The sequence below is a fragment of the Thamnophis elegans genome, chromosome Z (genome assembly GCF_009769535.1).
Source record: "Thamnophis elegans isolate rThaEle1 chromosome Z, rThaEle1.pri, whole genome shotgun sequence".
Classification (NCBI taxonomy): domain Eukaryota; kingdom Metazoa; phylum Chordata; class Lepidosauria; order Squamata; family Colubridae; genus Thamnophis; species Thamnophis elegans.
Genome location: NC_045558.1, coordinates 119,691,923 through 119,713,037, shown reverse-complemented (window position 1 = coordinate 119,713,037; position 21,115 = coordinate 119,691,923). Strand labels below are relative to the sequence as shown.

General features: G+C 41.8%; 1 protein-coding gene across 1 annotated transcript in view; it reads right to left on the bottom strand.

Moving 5' to 3' along the window:
- Positions 1 to 2,580: 2,580 nt before the first annotated feature.
- GRIN2D (glutamate ionotropic receptor NMDA type subunit 2D) overlaps positions 2,581 to 21,115 on the bottom strand; it is a 29,913-nt gene continuing 11,378 nt past the window's right edge. The window contains exons 9-12 of the mRNA XM_032237479.1: positions 18,236 to 18,396; positions 14,099 to 14,286; positions 8,295 to 8,527; positions 2,581 to 4,023 (exon numbers count right to left, since the gene is read on the bottom strand). Coding sequence (XP_032093370.1) covers positions 2,581 to 4,023; positions 8,295 to 8,527; positions 14,099 to 14,286; positions 18,236 to 18,396 — 2,025 coding nt within the window. The remainder of the gene's footprint in view (positions 4,024 to 8,294; positions 8,528 to 14,098; positions 14,287 to 18,235; positions 18,397 to 21,115) is intronic.

Sequence of the window (21,115 nt, the reverse complement as noted above, 5' to 3'; positions counted from 1 at the left end):
CTTTGGTGACAACGATGCTTGGGCTAGAAAGGAGCTCTCCCCACTCAAAAGTTCTCCTCTGCCATTCTTTATAGTCCCTGCTTGATGTCCTTGTCTGGCCTGTTCCATTTGAGGACTTGGTGGAGGGGGAGAGATGGTTCATACCACCTTGGCAGAGTCCTTTGTCCTTATGACAGCCCAAAATGGCCAGAAAAGTTGAGGATCCTTGATTTATTTTACAGAAATCTGGCAGTGACCTGATGACACCATCCAATCTCATTTCTCCCTGAACTTGATTAGGATTCATGCTACATGCTAGAGAAAAGTTCTAAATAACACTGGAAGCAAAGAATAACATTGCTTTTTGTAGCACTTTCAATCCTCGCTGATTCCTGGATTATTGTCATTCCACACTTCCTCCTATCATACCTACTTATCATTCACACTGCAGTTTTCCAGACATTTAATTTAAATTCTCACTCCTTGAGAAAATGCAACAATGGCAGCTAATCACATCTGTTGTAGTAGGTTCCACCAATCAACGACGGCACACATTTCTCTAAAATCCTGGAGCTTTCTTAGTTGTGTCTGTTACATTTGGCACCCGAAGTCAGATTTCATGCCTGTTTATTTCCAGGAGTTCTATCAAGATCTTGGGATTTGAAGACACATTTCCATTCCTCTGAGCACTCTTAAATATAGATAGTCCTTGACTTACTGACTGTTCAAAGTTACAACAGCACTGAAAAAAAGTGACTTATGACCGGTCCTCTCACTTATGACTGTTGCAGCCTCTCCGTAGCCATTTGATTAAAACTTGCCTCCGTGTATTTTTGACCGTTGCAGCATGCTGGAGTCATATAATCGCCATTTGCGACGGCTTCTGACGAACGAAGTCAATGGGGGGGGGGAGCTGGTTTCACTTAATGACTGTATGGTTCACTTAACAACTGCTGTGATTCGCTTAGCAAAAAGATCATAAAACTGGATGCAGCTTCCTTAACAACTGCCTTGCTTAGCCACAGAAATTCTAGTCCCAATTGTGGTCCTTAATTGAGGACTACCTGCACGGTGATTTTGTGCCCCTTTCGTAGGGGAAGAAGCAAAAGAAATGTCTGCAGGAGCAGCAGCCCGCTCAGTTTCCCATACAAAGGTGCAGAACCATGCCTTGGCAAGCAAGGGACGGTGGGGTAAGTCATACAATTCCGTGCACATCTTCCGTTTCTGGGCTCCCCCGGTGTTCTCAGAGAAACCCTGCGTAATTAGCTTAAGAGAGTAGATGGAAATGACTGTATCCAGCATTTTATCTATTGCATCAGATCTTTCTTCTATTGGCTTTGTTTGGCTTTGAAGCGCTGTGCCCTCTCAGTCAATTGAAGAGCATCCTCATCCTGTTTTCTACCATTTCCTATAATCGCTCTCTTAGCTGGGAGGGAGCATCAGTGCACTGGTGGATACGTGGTTCAGGTTTGTGAAAAGAGACCCTTTCGGATATGAGTCAGTTGGGATGCACTGAAGTGCGGGGCTGCGATTGTTTCATTTACTTATTTACGTCCATCGCAGCACACAAATGGATGAGTCTGCATGTCTCTGCCTATGAGGTGGTGTTTGTTTGCCGTGGGTTGCTATCTCCCTAACGATGGGGGCCGATGGTTGCAATTTTTATATATGCGATGGAGGAAGGGAAGAAATAAAGGTAAGCACAAGAAGAGCAAAGAAAGTGAGACGGGAGAAGAGGAAAATGTGCAGGAAAAAATATCACAGTTTTCTGTTTGAACAAAGTCACAGTTTTGTCTCCTAACATCCTTTCCCACCGCAAGGTCCAAACAGTAGTGTGGAGGGGGCCCTCCACCACCCACCCCCTGCCCTGGAGCCTGATGGCACTGGCTGCTCCAGCTGCCAATCTGTGGGAGGACAGGGAGTTGACCCCACCTGCTGGGACCCTTACTCGGTGCTTGTTCAAAGAGGAGCAGCCCTGCTGTTGCAGTAGCCCATTGCCACCGACCAGAGGACCCCACCCCACTGATGTGCCACAGAGTGGCAGGAAAGCCCTTTTTCTGGATATAAAAGGTCTGTTATGGAAACGCAGGTGGGAACAGCTCCCCTGTACCCCCACCCCCCGCTGCAAATTGGCTGGTGCAAGGGATTGGGTGTTTTGTCAGGGGGGCTATTCTGGTGGCACTTGGGGTAGCAGTAGCAGAGTGTTGCCCCTCTCTCTGAGATGTTATCTCTGTTCTCCCTTCTAGGTTTTTTTTTCTTTTCTTTTAATGAGAATATTAGTGGTTCCAGTCCCCACTGTGGTTTTATCTGTGATACTCTTTTGGTTGAACAATTCCCCCCCTCTGTGGCAGGGAGATATGACACTATGTCATCTCTTCTTGGTGGCATCCTGGCAGCATGCCCTTGGTGGGTTCATTGGTGGCCCTGATCTGCATCCCCTGCTCCGTGGCCATCTTCGTGGTATTGCCTTTGTTCTTTGAGTTGGGCCACGGTGCCATCTCCACCTTCTGAGTCTCAATCACAATTCAGTCTTTTTTCCTCTTATTTCATCTTAAATGTCTTTCTCTACCCCTCCCCCACGCCCGCCCCACCTGGCGCTGGTCATACCTCGGACTCCAGACTGGAGAAATGGGCCGAACCACGCCTGGCAAAAAGCTCCCCGCTTCGACTCACCCGGCGTGGCAGCCACTCCGGAGAGAAGCCACCCTGGTGTCGATGAGAAGCCCCACAGCGCATCATGTGGCAGGAACTGAGGTCCTCCAGACTACGGGAGGTCGGGTGGAGGACTCCACCACCTGGCCCCATCTCACAAGAATGATGGTGACAGCGTCGGTGGAAGCCATGGCGATGCCGAGGAACCAGGCAGCTGTAGTGGCTACAGTGTCGATGCTCCCAGTCCAGCCGGCGTTCCAAATGCTCTTCCGAACAGCTCAAATAATGCAAGGCTTCCTTGCGGCACGGCGGAGTGGGTGGCGGGAGCATTTCTAGGCTCAGGCAGTGCTGGCAGGGACCGTGACACCCGTGGCATTTGGCCAACTTGTCGGCCGACCAGTAGTGCAGAGGCTTGTGCGTGGCGAACAGCTGCCTCTCTCGGGAGGGGTAGGTGCAGAAATAATCTGGCGACTGGTACCAGCAGCTGTGGCCATCACTATCCCTCTCACAGATGTCAGAATCAGAGTCTGAAAAGTCCACATAATGACTTTGGCTGCGCAAACTGGCACCGACGGCAAGTGGGTGGGAATGGCTGCGGCAGATGTGAGCCCGGGAGCTCCTCTCGCGGCTTGATGTGGTTGGGCATTTCGCTTCTGGCTCAGCTCTTGGCAGAGATGCCTCCTCAGCATGTCGGTAATGGGGGACCGGTGGGGAACGTTCATCCTCGTAGGACAGCCGGGTGTAGCCGTAGCGATTTCGCTCTTTCCCGAAAGACCGGGAAGTGCTCCTTTCCAACTCACAAGGGCTTTTGGTGGGATAACTGCTTGAAGGACCATCATATTTTTTCACCTCAGAAGTTCGGCCAGCTGCCTTTCCTGCTTGGAAACTTTCATACAAACCCCGGAGAGATTTGCGTTGCCAACCGGATGCCACTGGTGGCATATTTGGAGAATCTTTTTCCCTCACTATAGCAAAGTAGGATGGAGGGTTTTCCAGCCCGCGGGAAGGCTGTGGGGGGGAGAGCTGACAGGGTGCCATTTTTTTGCTACTGACATGATCTGAAAGCCCTTCGGGTTCGATGGGGCCATAGAACCGGTGGAAGCCATCCGAGAAAGGACTCTTGAGGGCGTGGCGTGGCGGTTTAGTGGTAGGGAGTTCTGCAGGTGTAGTGGGGTACAAATCCTTGTAGCAGTTGGGGCTACGGGCATGACGCCACCGTTCCACAATGCGCCGTTCACGAGGCAGGAAGCTGGAACAAGGGAGTGGAGGCCCAGGTGGACTGGGCAGAGCTGGGGGTACACCTCGTGATGGTCCGTAGGTGTGATTTAGGATGGGCAACTGCTGCTGGTCTGGTATTTTGGGGTCTTCACTGCTACAACAACTATACATGCCCTGGAAGAAATGGGAGAAATATATATAAATATATATATATATATAATAAGTTCTTCAACTATAGGTATGTTTTTTACCTGTAGCAAGCATACACTTTCTATAGTGTAGAAAATGCACTGGAAAAATTGAACAAGATAGCGCTCGCTAAAATGACACCTGGGCAGGTAGGACAATTAAATTCAGGTGTCCTCAATTTATGACTATAATTAAGATCAGAATTACATTCATAAGTCATAGTGGTTGTTAAAGCAGATCACAACCTGACAGTTCCTGATTTTATAACCATTTTTTGCAGCAGTCTTTAAGCAAACCCATTGTACCCAATTGGCATTTTTTCAGAAAATCGGAAATAAACATCAGTTTCCAGCAAAAAAACATTGTAAATTGCAGTCAGGTGACTATGAGATGTTACAAACAGTCTTAAATATTGACCAGTTGTTAATGTAATCACATGGTCATGGGGGTGGATGTCTGTCTTAACTTTGAACAGTCATTAAATAAACAATCATAAGTAACAGAATAACAAAGTTGGAAGGGACCTTGGAGATCTTCTAGTCCAACCTTCTGCTCAAGCAGGAAAGCCTATACCATTTCAGACAAACAGTTTTCCAATCTCTTCTTAAAAACTATCTATATTACCAAGAAAGTTCGAAGTTGAGTTCTCAGCATAATCTTTGAATAGGTTGGAAAAACATCTGCCTTCACAGTGATTGCCGATATCCAAGCTAGCTGAGCCGAGGATCTAACTCAAGTTAAGACACTTTTTTATTTATCTGCAATAATTCTTGACATATAACAATAATAATGACAATATAAATCACTGCTTCCCACTTTTACACAATTATCTTCTTCTAAATGCAATTTAAGAATTTCAGTGAGATACAAGTGACTCTTCTCACTGACCATATCACTTCTTCCCCATCTGTCCATTTCCTATGTCATCTCCGTCAACCAACAGCTTTACTCTGAGCACAGTAATCCAATATCAAATTCCTCAGCCAATTTATCTTTTTTGAGTCTTTATATCAAATCCCCAGTTTGACAAGCGTCATCCTAATGAACCCTTGCATAACATACCTAGTCAAGATGTATCAAGCCAGCACTATGAGTTCTAAAAGAATTGGAATTCTTTATCTGGTCAGCCCTATAAAGTAGACCAGACTAAGAAGCTGCAGGCTTCTGTAGGCCTAGTTTTATTAGAATAGCTATAGTTCTTGTACTTCCCTTTTATCTTCATATGAATTTGGAGAGAGGGATTCCGAGGCATTTTTTAAGTACCGGTAGTCCTCAACTTAACGATAGTTCATTTAGCGGCTGTTTAAAGTTACAATGGCACTGAAAAATGTGACAGTTTTTTAGTTATGATTGTTGCTTCATTCCCATGGTCATGTGATCAAAATTTGGCCACGTGATCCTGGGCTCACATGATCCCCTTTTGTGATCTTCTGATAAGCAGAGTCAATGGGAAACCAGATTCATTGAAGAACCTTGTTACTTACTTAACAACGGCAGTGATTCACTTAACAACCGTAGCAAAAAAGATCATAAAATGGGGCAAAATTCATTTAACAAATGTCTCACTCAGCAACAGAAATTTTGGGCTCAATTGTGGTCATAGGTCCAGGACTACCTGTTATCTTATTTTGTATAGATTAGTCCTTGACTTACAAACAATCACTTAGCAAAGTACCAACAAATCTCCCCAGCTCAATTCCAGAGCTACGATGACCTGTGGCCCCCACATGACCACATTTGGGATGCTTGGCAACTGGACTGCATGTTTTGGTCATTTGCCAGTGATATGAAAATGTTTTACAATGTTCTTGCTGAAAACTGGAAGGAAATATAAATTTTTGCCAAAACCAGCCCAGAGCGAAAATGTGGTTCACTCAACAACACGGTATTGCTTAATGACCAATGTAAAGCAAGGTCATTAAATCAGGTGGTCATGCTTTACCATTGTCATCACTTACAACTGTAATGGGAAAGTTCTGTTACAGTCATAAGTGAAGGACTGCCCATATGGGCTCCAACCAATTTGATTGTCAAATTGGGTCTTCCCTCTGTCTGTCAAGGGCATCCTGTATGTCAGTTTTCTTAACCTTGGCAAGTTTAAGACGGGTGGATTTTAATTCCCAGAATTCCCAAGCCAGATCTGCTAGAAATCTCTACAAGTTCCCATCTTCTCTCTTAACTCAGTTATAGGAACACCAATGTAAAACCCTTCCACCCTGAAGCTAAGAAAGATCATTTTCCCGTACAAACAGCCTTCTGCTACTGATAGAGACCATTTCCTCATGTTGTTGAAGTTGCCCTTTAGTATAGACAAATGATCGCAGAGAAAGAACGGAGAGAACGGAGATGAATGGAGAGAATGAACGGAGAGAAGCAGAGAGGAAGAATAGCAGAAAGAAGGGTAAGGTAAGGAAGAAATCCAATTAGACAGTTAAGATTACAAGAGATAAGGACAGCAAGCAGAGAAATCAAATGGGAGATCGGATTTCTGCCACGTGGATAAATGGGCTCTTTCCCACCATTTTTAAACTTAATTTCAGTACTAGACAACAGTAACTTTAATTGGTTTTATAAAGCGATTGACATATGCAAAAAAAAAAAAAAAAACTACAGATGGCCCTCGATTTACAACTACTGCTGGAAGTGGCTTGATTTTACAACCTTTTGGACTATGGGTCGTTATACGACTCCAGCTTCCCCCATTGTCTGCTTTTTGGAAGCCCCTGGGAAGACTACAAATAGTGATCACATGACCCCAGGACTCTGCAATTGTCATAAATTCATGCCAGTTGCCAAGCATCCTGCAATGGTCATAAGTGTGAAAAACAGTCAAGAGTCACTTTTTTCAATACCATTGAAACTTCGAACAGCCACTAAATGAATGGTTGTAAGTCAAGGACTACCTGTTGCTCCTCCACAACCACATCAAAGCTTGAGGCCGCCTAGGCTTCCTTTACTGGTCTTTGTAAAAGCTCAAAACTAGGTTTCAAAATCAAATTGATAGCTTCTATTCCATGGGCTGTCAGACTCTTAAACACAAGCACAATCACTCCATGCACATGTGGAAATGTATGACCAGTTTTTATTTTCTTTCTTTTTCTTTTTCTAATGACTTGCATAGGGATTATTCTTTATACTGTTTATGTTGTTTGTATTTGTTGTCATGGATTGCACCAGTGAGGCTAAAACCAATTTCACTGTATACATGATGTACAATAACAATAAAGGCTATACTATACTTTTCTCCTTGTCCCCAACTTTTTAGAAATTAATCACCAGTAATCTAGATTTCCCCTTTTTTAAAAAAAAATATAGCCATGGAGTTGTAGGATGCAGGCTAACATCACATTAACATTTGATTGATGCAATTCTTCCTCTGCTCCCCATTTCTGGGAGCAAATCTGCCTTCTCCCAGTGTGTTACTACATTTGATAGACGTACAAATCAGCACGTCGCCACCTCCAGTTCTTTAGGCAAGCCAGCCAATTTCCCCCCCCCCTCAAGTTGATTGAAAACAGATTTATTCGACAGCATGCTAATCATCCCCTTAATTTAAAAAGAAGTGCAAATTTTTTAAAATGCTGAGAAGTAGGGTTGTTTTTTCTTACGTTAAAGGTGCTAACAACTGAGTTAGGTTTGCAAGTTAATTTTTTAGCTTGCAAACACAGATGACTACAGCCAGTTTTCCTTAGAAAAGAGATGTCCTTTTGTCACCAAAACATGTTGTGTAGGCTTCAAAAGTGAGACTATTACTCAATTTATGTACATCTGTAGACATGCCTAGGTAAAGATGGGATCAAGAAAGATAGAAGAAGGAATGCATGACCTAAAAATAGCTGATTCTTATCTCAAGTAGCTAGCTTCCATGTTCTGTACAAATGATATACAACAAGCAAACCTGAGTAAGTTGATTTCCTTTGCATAATTTAGTTTTAGGTAATGTCAGACCCAACACTTGCGCTTTCAATCTTGGGGAGCTCCTTGCCCTTGTTTATGAAATTTCTTATCCCACTGTCTATATACATACACATCCTCCCAAGCCTCCAGAAACCTATGGGTTTTTTAACCCATAAAATTCTAAAACTGCTGATTTCTGTATCCATTTCTCCTTGGAATATTTGAGCAATGCAATCATAGAATTCCTGCAACTCTAGATAAAGGGAGAGAAGTAAGAGAAGCTAGGAAGAAGTCTGCAGAAGGAAGCGAACAGCTTTGGGGTATATATATGGGAATTGCATATTCTTTTAAAAACTCACCCTGCTGAAGGCGAGTAGAAAGTCCAGCCGGCCCGTGTGCCTCATGCAATGGCGCAGTTTCCAGTAGATGAGATGTTCCCAGGCAAAGACCAGCAGGCTCAGCCCCATGGCTACCAAAAGCATGTAGAAGACCCCTGCCATGTTGTCTATATCCAGTTTACTGCTCATCACCTCTATTTTGTCATTGTGGCAAATCCCTGACAGCCACAGGCGCTCCAGGAGCTCAATCTCATCTGAAACAAAGAAGGGCAGTGGTAGAAAACATTGGGTGTCATCCCTTTGAGGTGGCACAGAAGCACCAGCTGTTTTGAATACTACTTCTTCCTTTATTGTAAAGTTAGAGCAAAAGACTCAAGCCTGAAAGTATCTCTCCAATCCTATACATTTATTCTACTGAAAACTAAGGACAGTCCCTTCTGAGATACTTTTCTCCAGTCTCCTCTTTCAGATTCAGACTTTTGTTTATCAGGCTGGCTATTGTCTAGTCTGCAGCTCTTCCTCTTGTCTCCCAAAGTCACTGTCACATACCATTATAATAGACTTACGTAGATGACCTTCTCCCCTGTCCTTTCCTTCCATAAAATGCAAATCCTCTTGTTCTGGACAGAAATTGATTGCCAAGGCCTGAAATGACCAAGTAGCAGTGACTGTCTCACACAAGCCTTCCTTAAGCACGTGCCCTTTAATTGCATTATAGCAGTATAGGTAGCCCTTGACTTATGACCACAACTGAGCCCAAAATGTATGTTGTTAAGTGAGACATTAAGTGTTTTGCCCCATTTTATGACCTTTCTTGCCACAGTTTGTTTGTTTAGCAATAGCAATAGCAGTTAGACTTATATACCGCTTCATAGGGCTTTCAGCCCTCTCTAAGCGGTTCACAGAGTCAGCATATTGCCCCCAACAACAATCCAGGTCCTTATTTTACCCACCTCGGAAGGATGGAAGGCTGAGTCAACCCTGAGCCGGTGAGATTTGAACAGCCGAACTGCAGTCAGCTGAAGTAGCCTGCAGTGCTGCATTTAACCACTGTGCCACCTCGGCTCCTAAATTGTTTGTTTGTTTATGAGATTTATATTGCTGCCTATTCGCACATGGCAACTCATGGCAGCTTACAAAAATATAAAAACATCTTATCAAGGGAATAATTGCAGTTGATAAGTTAGTAACCCGGTTGTCAAGTGAATATGGTTTCCCCAAATATGAACTTGCTTGTGAGAAGTTCGCAAAAGGGGATCACACAACTTTAGGACACAGCAATGGTCATAAGTATGAACTGGCTGCCAAGCCTTTGAATTTTGATTGCATGATCATGGGGATGCTGCAAAGGTTGTAGCTGTGAAAAATAAGTCAGAAGTCATTTTTTTCAGTGCCGTTGTAACTTTGAACAGTCTGAATGAACTGTTGTAACTTGAGAACTATATAGGATGGCTAGAGAAATCTGCCAGGGGTATTCACAAACACAACTGGGAAAGCTGACTTGGGACCACAGCAATATTGGAAGGCCCTTCCACAAGATCACATTTTCACTCCTCAAACTTTCACTCACTCTTAACACTGCCCAGTAATTCTTCTCTCTGCTCTCAACCTCAGTAGCAAATAGCTTCATATGAGGGAACCCCAACGTTTGAACAGAGAAACTGGCATCCTATCAGTGTCAGGCTTCCCATCAAACTTTAAAGTTCTGCCTATTTATTTAATGATGTCTAAATAGTCAGCGTAACCATGGCAAAGACAAGCAAAGGACTTCCATGGTACTTTGGCACTGGAAGCTTGCCAGGGGTGTTAGGGAGTTGGAATGAAATGATAATTCCCACCCATGGAAAACTTGAAGCTTAGACACGGTGCAAAATTGAGGTGGCAGAGCCAGAAGTTGTTTATCTCTGTTGGTTAACAAAGTAATTGGTGTATGACCACAGAGGTTACAGGTAGTCATCAACATACAACCAAAACTGAGCCCAAAATTTCCATTGCTAAGCAAAACAGTTGTTAAGTGAATTTTGCTCTTTTTATGACTTTTCTAGCCACAGTTGTTAAACGAACCTGTACAATTGGTAAGTTAGTAGCCTGTTTAAGTGAATCTGGTTTATTGACTTTGTTTGTCAGAAGATCACAAAAGGTGATCACAAGACCTTGGGATGCTGCAACTGTTGTTAATACATGCCAGTTGCCAAGCATCTAAATTTTGATCCTGCTGCAATGGTGTGAAAAATGGTCATAAGTCACTTTTTTCAATGCCGTTATAACTTGAGGACTAATTGGATTGAATATGTGGAAATGAGACAAATGCTGAGAGTAAAAGGAGAAAGGGGCCCCTTTCCATAAACAATTATTTAGGATCTTCAAAAATAGATTTTCATCGGCTATAATGATTTTGAGTCTGCAGCACTTAAAAAAAAATGCAAGTATCATGAATGTTTGAGAAGTGAAGATAAAAACCTAGTTTTCATTTTTAAACTGGAATAAAGCTGAATTTTGCTAGCTGAAGGTGAAGCAGCCAATGCCTTATTTCTCTCTTCAGTACAAGATCATTGCATTTGCAGCTTCCTGCAGAAATATCCATTTGCTTCTATTACACTCTACTTGTAAATCAAATTGATATTACCAGTTGTATTTCATCTGAAAGAAACTAAACATGGACTTCTCAGTGCAGAAGAAAAATACAGTCTTATATTTGGCAATCTTGGTTGCAAATGTAAATGAATGATTACTGTGTGTTAAATGAAACTAATCAGTGCTAACTAAAGTTTAGAATCAATGCATGGAAAACAGAAGATGTTAACAAAAATATAAAAACAAAAGATCAAGTAGAACTGATAAAGTTTAATATTGAGAAAAAGTAAAATACTTGGAGTATTACTGGGACTGTATATTATTTCAAAATAAATAGTGTTCACGCATGGAATGAAATTAAGAAGAACATCTTAAGATGGTTAAAATTAAATTGTCATTGTTGATGGGAATTTTATAAGCAAAATCAATGTTTTGCCTAGAATGTTTTTGCTTCAGACTACACCTGTTTTGATAACTGATATGCTATTCAGGCAATGACAAAAATATATATCTAAATTTGTATGCAAGGGGGAAAAACACAATTTAAATACAAAGTGCTAACATGACACAAAGGAAAGAAGAGGATTTGGTTTCCCAGTTTTGAAATTGTATTTTGAAGCTTTTGTTTGTTTGTTTGTTTGTTTGTTTATATGAGAGAATGGGTGCTGCTGAGAAAGAAAAGATTTTTAGAGTTAGAAACACATGACCTAAGGTATGGATGGCATGTATATTTATGCTACAATAAAGTTAATGTGGATTTAAAAAATCATTTCATTTGAAAAGCCATACTGAGAATATGGAATAGATATAAACCAAGACTGTGCCCCCCCAAAAGATCTCTATGGATCTCAGCACAAAAAATAATTTATCTACTTGTCTTTACAAACAAAGACAAATAGTTAACATACTAGAAATTATGGGAGAGTCAGCAAGGGGAATTTAACATTAAATCAAGTGAGCAACTAATGAAGTAGGATATAGTTGTCAGTGGTTTTCCTTTTTACAGTTATTAGAAAGATTTAAAACAGATAGAAAGACATGGTATAAAGAAAAGGAAGACAGAATTTGAAGTGCAATTGTGTACCGACGATGAACATGTAATTGCTAAAACATGTACAATTTTCTTGAAATCTGAAATGGAAGAAAAGCAGGTTAACGAAGGCATCTTAAAGTGGGCTAATAATATACAGATGAATCCATCTATCAATATATGGTCAAAAAGGTTGAAATTTACATTGTTATGATCTTAAGGATAATTTTTATAAAAATGATGTATTATGGGTACATGACACCAGAGAAATTATCTAGAAGGTATAAAAGCATTTCAAATATATGGAAATGTGAACAACTTGAAGGCACATTTTATCATGCCTGAGAGATATGTAAAAGAACTAAAAAATGATTTCAGTATGTACAGAGGATTTTAGACATTCAACTGAAACCAGAACCTTTCCTTATGAGACTGATAAAGGATAAATGGTTTAAAAAGAGCCATGGAAGATTATTTCAATATATGATTACTATGGCAATTATCATATGTACAAAGTGGAAAGTTTCAGCATTACCCATCATGGAGAAACATCAGATGAAATTGACAGAATTTGCTGAGATGACTAAATTGGCTTCTTTGATTACAGAAAGGTCATTATTGACATTCATCAACCACTGGAAACCTATTATGGATTTTTTTTTGCGTAAAAAAGAAAATGATTTTGTGACTTATGGTTTAGATAATTAAAAAGAATAATGATTATGATGAAATCTTAGAGAGAGATTTGATTAGAATTGTATGTATTACTCTGAGAAGAAAATTGGAAGCCATTTTTAATATCTCTTTTCATGTTTTATTTTCCATTTCCTTTTTTCTTTGTCTCTTCTTTTCTTCTCTTTTCTTCCTCTTTCACATTTGCTATATCTTTTTTCTTTCAATATACTTCTTACTATATATATAAGACCTATTAATAAAAAAGTATTTAAAAAGGAATGTATGCACTGAGAAATAGCATTACACCCCATTTCTAGCTGAGGACAATAAATATTTTCTTATCACAATAATGCTGCTTAATCCAATTTGATGGCAGACAGATGATGTAGATTGCTGTCTGTCAATCTGAGAAGAGAACGTGGCCCATGCATAAGCCTTGAACTTAAAATTTTAGGAATTATTGTAAATATAGGTCATAGACATAGATACCAGATGCTCCACAGCAGAAGATATTACCAATTTAGGCTATACAGTTTGAGAAATGGCTGCATGGAGATTTGGCTCCAAAGGGCAACATATGATTTAGAGCAAGGGTGTCAAACTCAAGGCCCGTGGCCTGGATCCGGCCTGTGAGGCAGGCCTGGAAACAGCAAAGGGCTGGCCTTCAGTGCCTCTGCCAGTCAAAACAGAGCTAAGGGGAGGGCCTGTGCACACATACCCCAGCCTCCATTTTCGCTGGCAGAGGGCTAGCAAAACAAACTAAAAACAAAACAAAAGGAGAAATGTTTCCCCTTTTGCATTTGAGCATGCAAGAAGGGACAGGAAAGGGGAAAGGGAAAGACAAAGAAAAAGAAGGAAAGATGGGAAGAGAGCAAGGAAGGAAAAATAAGGAAAGAGGGGAAGGAAGAAGAAGGAAGAATGAAAAGGAAAGGAAAAAGAAAAAAAAGGAAGGAAGGAAGATTATAATAAGAATAAGGAAGGGTCTCAGGGAAGTCCTGCTTTAGCACTTGGCCACCACAGGTGTCCCCCGACATGAGTGACCTCAAGCTGGCCATGCCCACCACACCCATGCCCACCATGGCCCTCTGAGGTCAAGTACAACCCACAATGAAATCAAGTTTGACACCCCTGATTTAGAGCATGCAGGGGCCCACTTATAGCACTTCTCAGGAACACCTTAAAGTTGTTGTGCATCTTCCTGAATTTGTCAATCTTAAGAAAAAGCCTACCTTGCTTTAAGGAGCTCCTGGCATGCTACATGCAAATTTACAGGTACTCTGAATCAAATTTCTTTTTTTCTTTCTTTCTAGATCTCTTCACAGTCCAATGGGCTGTATTTAAAAAAAAGCTCCCCAGTGACACTAACTTGAGAGTATGCACCTAGAATAATGCACAATACACTTCTTTTTAGGCACTGATATATTTCAAAAAGTCCATTACAACATTTCTTTCCGCCTCGCAATTCATCATTTGCTTCTAACCCAGACTTTCCACTTCAATTCCAGTGTCCTCCGTTAGAACCTGGACCTGATCCATGAAGTCTTACCATCGCTGAGAAACTGAAGCAGGGCCAGGTCAATGGGCCGTTTCCATTTGGATCCCTTTTGCAGGGCAATGCCATAGCCTGTCGTGGCAAAGACCTTCCCACTTCCAATGGTGACAAGCTTACAACCTTCTTCCTTGCGGGCCATATAGTTGAGGACAGCTGCATCATAAATAAAAGCATCCAGTTTCCTGCAGACAGGGGGGGGGAAGGCAGACTGAGATGAGTTGAGAAGAACACTGAGAAGGTGCACCTCAGGGAAGATGGGCTATAAAGAACTGCACATTCAGTTTCTCTCTTTTGAAACCAATCTAAGTATTTGTTCCAAATAAATCGGACCCCTGTTTTTAATAGAAGATAATATTTATGGCTCAGGGTTGAACTGTGCTCCTCTTGATGCTCTCAGAGCTTGCTTATTTCCTTACAGATGTATCGTTACCCATCTAGGTAACATCATCACGGTTACTGTGTTTCCAAGCACTTGGCCTTATTTTCAGGGCTTATTATTTTTGAGGTACAGGAGACGGCGAGCGCGGTCACCTCATGACTGCTGCTGTGTTGCAATATTTTTGAAGAGGGATTATTTTGGGGAGAGGGCTTGTTTTAGTGCATGAGCTCTAAAGCCAGATTGGGCTTATTATCAAGGGAGGTCTTATTTTTGGGGAAACAGGGTAGCTTTCATGATGCACGTAGCACTGATAATGTTACATAGTTGGGTAATGAAATGTCTGCAAGAAAACAACCATGCTCAGAGAGTACCAAGAACACCACACACATTTTTGAATCTTGAAAGAATACAGTTTGTTTGGAGTCTAACTCATACAGCTTAAAAGTAGGTTGGTTTGATAGATGCATAGAAAGATGCAGAGTTGTTCTCCTTATAGGCAAATGTGGCTTGTTTGGATTAGCTAACTCGGGGAAAAGCTGGCCAGAAGGAAGAAACTAACAAATAATCTAGCATACTACTTTACTTTATCTTAATCCTCAATGTATATCAATAAGCAGCACAAAGAAATGTTATTTTATTTATTTGTATCCCATCTTTATTTTATATTTATTTGTATTCCATCTTTATTTTTACAAATAAACTCAAGGTGGCAAACATATGCAACACACTTTCCTCCTCCTATTTTTCTCACAATAACAATATGAGGTGGTTCAGCTGAGAGTGAGTGACTGGCCCAAAATTATCCAGCTGGCTTTCGTGTTTAAGGCAAAACTAGAAGTCCAGGCCTTCCACTTTCTAGCCTGGTGCCTTAACCACTAAACTGACTCTTTATGACTGATTAATATCCGTAAAACAGCTAAAAAAAAACACAGGAAGAGATTTAAAGCACTAGGCATACAATTCATAAGCCAATACGAAAAAAAAGTTATTTATTGTTAGAATAAATCCTGTCCTCCACCTTGTTCTTCATTACTCCCCCAATTTGATTTATTCATCGATGTATATATATAAATACTCCTCTATCTTTTCATCTCCTCTTAAATATTTTAGTTGTACAATATTGCCACTTCTAATTCCTTATATGCATAATATCCTGATGTTCTTATTACAATTAACTTTTTGGAGGGCCGGGCTGGGGAGATGCCTACAGTTCTGCTTCCTTCTAAAGAGACCAACCTTAGTCATTTTAAGATGTGTAGACTTCAACTCCCAGAATACCTCAACCAGAAATGAGAAGAATAGATTTATTCTAGGAACTAAAGTCCACATATCTTAAAATCGCTAAGGTTAGAAACACTGTTCTACAATATTTTTGCACATCACAGCAACATCACCATGCCTGGAACCAGCTCTGGATTTAAAGTTGGGAGTGGAGGGTAGAAATACTACTGGACTGCATACAGAATCAAAAAAAAGTCTGCAGGAATTTAAAAAGCAATACAAATAATAAAATATAACAAATTTCCTTCAAGATAAGATTCACATTTAACTAAACTAGCAAAGCTAATGTATGTGTGTGAGTTTCATAATTTTCTACAGAATCATGTCGTAACTGTTAATCTATCTTAATTAGCAGCATATATGAATGTGATCTTGGTATATAGGATTAAATAGTAAATCATATATTTATAATAACCCAGCCAGTTGGCTTTTTAAATTGATAGCAGGCTTGACAGCTGTTCCAATAGCAATGAAGACCCTACCCATATGTCTGCTCAAAGGAGGCTGACTGAGCTATAATCCCTCTTGTATTGTGGAAAATAATATTTAAGTTGCAAAATGTTCACACATGAAAAATTCAGATATAAGCCCCCCGTAGCAGTTTTACTAAAAGCATAATGCTGCACAATTCTTTTAACAATGGGTACCACACGGGGTGGGGCTCATTTTATTTAGTTTCTTTCCAAAAGAAATCAGCCAGAATTCATAGATATTCACAGAAAGTGCTGTTGTGACGAACAGTAGGAAGCCTGTTTAATAGTAGACACTGTTGGACTAACATGTATTCATGGCAAGACTCAAGAAAGTTATTTATTTCTTTAACCATAAATACAGACTTACTCCTATATACTGTATTGAGAAGATTTGTGGAGACACCTGGTTGAACTGAAAGGATTCAGAATATTTTGATTGTCCCCAAATAACCATTTACCATTGATAAAAATGGAAGGTACAGGGCAGTGGTGAGTTCCTATCGATTTGGACCAGTTTGGCTGAATCAGTAGTGGTTTGACAGCCTAGGTTGTTAGAACCGCCAATGACCCAGGCCTGCCATGCCCTCGAATTGGTTCTCCCGGTGGCGCTGTAGGCGTCACCATCTTGTTTTTTGCTTCTGTGCTTGCGCAGAACAATTTTTATTACAGTGCGCATGTGCGTGCAGCGGGCATCAAGTGTGTGTGAAGCATCCACCAGCAAACTGGCAATAGTGACTGCTGGAACCTACTCCTGGTACAGGGCTAAAAACTAGAAGATTATAAATTCTAGTCCCACTTTAGGCATGAAAGTCGACTGGGTGATTTCAGGCCAATCAACAGGAGACTATAAATTCTAATCCCGCTTTAGGCATGAAAGCCAACTAGGTTCCTTTAAAGCAGTCACTCTGTCTCAGCCCAACTCGCCACACAGTTGTGGAGAAAATAGGAGGCGGAAGGGATACTTTATATGTATATACCACCCTGAGTTACTTATAAAGCAATAAAGCCAAGATAAAAATCTAATAAATAAATAAACCAGCAGGTTTTAACATTTTTAGTTTTTAAGCAGTACAAATCCTTGAAGAGACAGTCCTCTTGCATGGGAGGAACACATCTAAGAAGTTGTTTTCTCTATCCCAATTGTGTATGTTCTGAAAATTATGTATGTATGTATGTGTGTGCATTTGTATGTGTGTGTATACACACACACACACACACACACACACCTTTAGAGCTCCTTTTTCTTAGGAGTCTTTCAACCGACTCACTGATTAATTGACCAAAACTCACGTTATTAACTTGACTAAGATTTATTTAATAAAAACTAATTAACAAACTTGTGTTACAAGGTCACAAAATAATATGGGTGTGAGAGTCAGTCATGTCACCAGCCACATCCAACAGCCACCCATGACACTTGCTTAATCAAATGTCACACTGTAATCGCCACAGCAATTAATATCCCTTTTGCAGCTGTGTGTTGCATAGGCAGGGGGAAACACGGCCCCTTTTTCAGGGTTTGAGGACTGCACTCCAAATGCAGCCAGCTAGTAGAGAGAATGTGAGAAACATCTAAAACTTGCTGGAATGTGTTTGCTGGTAAGATCTTCAGATGTTACACCTGTAGGAGAAGAACAGGCAGACTCTGGAGGAGGAGTCAAGTGAACAATTAGCCTGGAGTCCTTAAGTTCTTACAAAGTCTAAATCCAGCCCCTCTTGAATTCCATTAACTCTTATCTGGCGGCAATTTAGTACTGAATATTAGTTGACTAGATTCTTATGAATAGGCATGATCAATATGATTCTTTGTACCTGACAACACCAGCTGGAATGTGAGTGACCAAAGACCATCTACTCTAGATCACAGGAGACAGTATTAAAATTGGGGTGGCTAAATGAAGACATGGGGGGTGGGGGACAACAACAATCTTGTCTTCCTTCCCTACTCTGTTCTCCCAATGTTATACTGGTCTTTCCTGCCATTCCCCCTTTACTTACCCTGTCTGCAGATTTTGAAGTGCATCTTCCACACTGCGCTGGTTGTACTTCCCCATATATTCGTGCATTTCTCCATAGTTGTTCCGAATATTTTTTTCGGTGCTACCATTAGGAACTGTGCCAAATCTCAAAGGAGGATAATGGTGCTGGGGTCTCTGAAACTGTGGAGAGTAGACAAATGAAACAGGCATTGCCAGCCCATCCTTAGAAATGGAAACACACTCAGGAAATAAGAGACTAATCCTATCAGAGAAGATTGGAAGCTTCTGTTTTGGCTGAGTGAAATACATGATGTTTGGCTAGCCCTGGTTGCAATAGAAATCATATCCAACATTAGGATTTCTAGATATCAGGAGATTCCTGCTGTATCAAGGGTCAGGTAAATCTAGAGCTGGCTGGCTAGCAGATGGATGGTTAGGAGGACACCTCATTGCTGGACTGATTTTTTTAAAGTTCTATTAATCTTAATTGTAATATATATCTGTGTCTGTACACACACACACAACATACATATTTACATACATTTATATATGTGTATCAGTGGTGGGTTTCCAATATTTTTATTATTGGTTTGCTCAGGCATGAACATGCGTTTGCGTGCGACACTTCTGTGCATGCGCAAAAGCATCCAGGTGGGTGGGTGGAGCCTCCTGCCACCGCTACTACCGGTTCGCCCGATCCAGGCTGAACTGAGAGCAACCCAGCTCTGATGTGTGTTTGTGTGTATGTATGTATACATACATGAGGCCCCTCCTGAAGAAACCGTCCTTGGATCCAGCAGTTCTTAACAACTATCGTCCAGTCTCCAACCTCCCCTTTCTGGGGAAGGTTGTTGAGAAGGTGGTGGCCTTACAGCTTCAGCGTACCTTGGAGGAAGCTAACTACCTTGACCCCTTCCAGTCTGGCTTCAGGCCCGGTTACAGCACTGAAACCGCTTTGGTCGCATTGACCGATGATCTCTGGAGAGCCAGAGATGGAGGCTACGCGTCCATCCTGGTTCTCCTCGACCTCTCAGCGGCTTTCGATACCATCGACCATGGTATCCTTCTGCGACGACTGCGGGAGGTGGGGGTGGGCGGCACTGTTTTACAGTGGTTCTCCTCCTACCTCTCGGACAGGTCGCAGTCGGTGTTGGTGGGGAGGGAGAGATCGTCCCCGAGGCCCCTAACCTATGGGGTGCCGCAGGGCTCGGTTCTGTCCCCCCTGCTATTTAACATATACATGAAACCGCTGGGCGAGATCATTCGGAGGCACGGGATTAAGTACCATCAATATGCGGACGATACGCAGTTGTATCTGTCCGCCCCGTGCCAACTCAATGAAGCGGTGGACGTGATGAACCGGGGCCTTGAGGCTGTTAAAGACTGGATGAGAGCTAACAAACTGGTACTCAACCCGGAAAAGACCGAGTGGCTGTTGTGTTTTCCTCCCAACAATTTGGCTAACGTTCCATCAATCAGGCTGGGGGGGCAAAATTTATTCCCCTCAGATAGGGTCCGCAACTTGGGAGTCCTCCTGGATCCACAGCTGAGTTTTGACCACCACTTGTCGGCTGTGACCAGGGGGGCATTTGCCCAGGTTCGCCTGGTGCGCCAGTTGCGGCCCTACCTGAACCGGGAGGCTCTCACAACAGTCACTCGAGCCCTTGTGATCTCTAGGCTGGAATACTGCAATGTGCTCTACATGGGGCTGCCCTTGAAGAACATCCGGCGACTTCAGCTAGTCCAGAACGCGGCCGCGCGAGTGATCATGGGCGCACCACGGTTCGCCCATATAACACCAATCCTCCGTGAGCTGCGCTGGCTACCTGTTGATCGTCGGGTGCACTTCAAGGTCTTACTTACCACCTATAAAGCGCTCCATGGTAGTGGATCTGACTATTTGAGAGACCGCCTCCTGCCAATTACCTCCCTGCGTCCCATCAGATCGCACAGAGTAGGCCTCCTCCGAATTCCATCCGCCAGTCAGTGCCGACTGGCGACTACGCGGAGGAGAGCCTTCTCAGTTGCAGCTCCGACATTATGGAACAACCTCCCCGTGGAGATCCGTACCCTCACCACAGTCCAGGCCTTCCGCACAGCCCTTAAGAACTGGCTATCCCGTCAGGCCTGGGGATAGGATTACTCTCACCCCGCCCGAATGTTGAGTGAATGTTGTGTTTTTATGGTTAATTTTCTTTTAATCACGATTCTTTTCTTTTTAAGTCTTGTCTTGCACTCCCTTCCCTTCATTGTTGTAAGCCGCCCTGAGTCCCCTCAGGGAAAAGGGCGGCATATAAATTTCCAATAAAATCTAAAAATCTAAAAAAAAATATGTATGTATGTATGTATATGTGTATGTATATGTGTATGTATATGTATATACACACACACATACCTAAATATATATAATATATATACATAGGATATAGGACAAGGATATAGTCATAGAATTTCTCCTTTTAATTTTTCTGGCAATCCAGGTGAATGATGTTAGTATTTCTTGAAAGCATATCTGAGAATAAGTCTCAGGGGCTCCTCACTTGTCACATATAAGCAGGTATAACTGAGCTCCAATATCATTTTGTAATTAAAAACAGCTTTGGGAAAGAGGCTTTCAGAGTCAAGAACATGAGGCCAAATAAGCTTTTGTATCCCCTTAGCAGAAAAAAACAGCCGTATACTGTAGGTACAACTGCAAGTCACATAGTAACAGTTGGGAAGAAAGAAAGGTAAACACTGTTGATTGCATTTCGCTGCTCTAAATATTATTTTTTGAATCTACCTTGTATTTCATAATGGCTCTCCATGTCAGTTTCATGCAGCACAACTGGTTATTAACCCTACAGGTTGTAATCAATTACCATGTTTAAATTTGGGTGCTTACAAGTTAAGAACACTT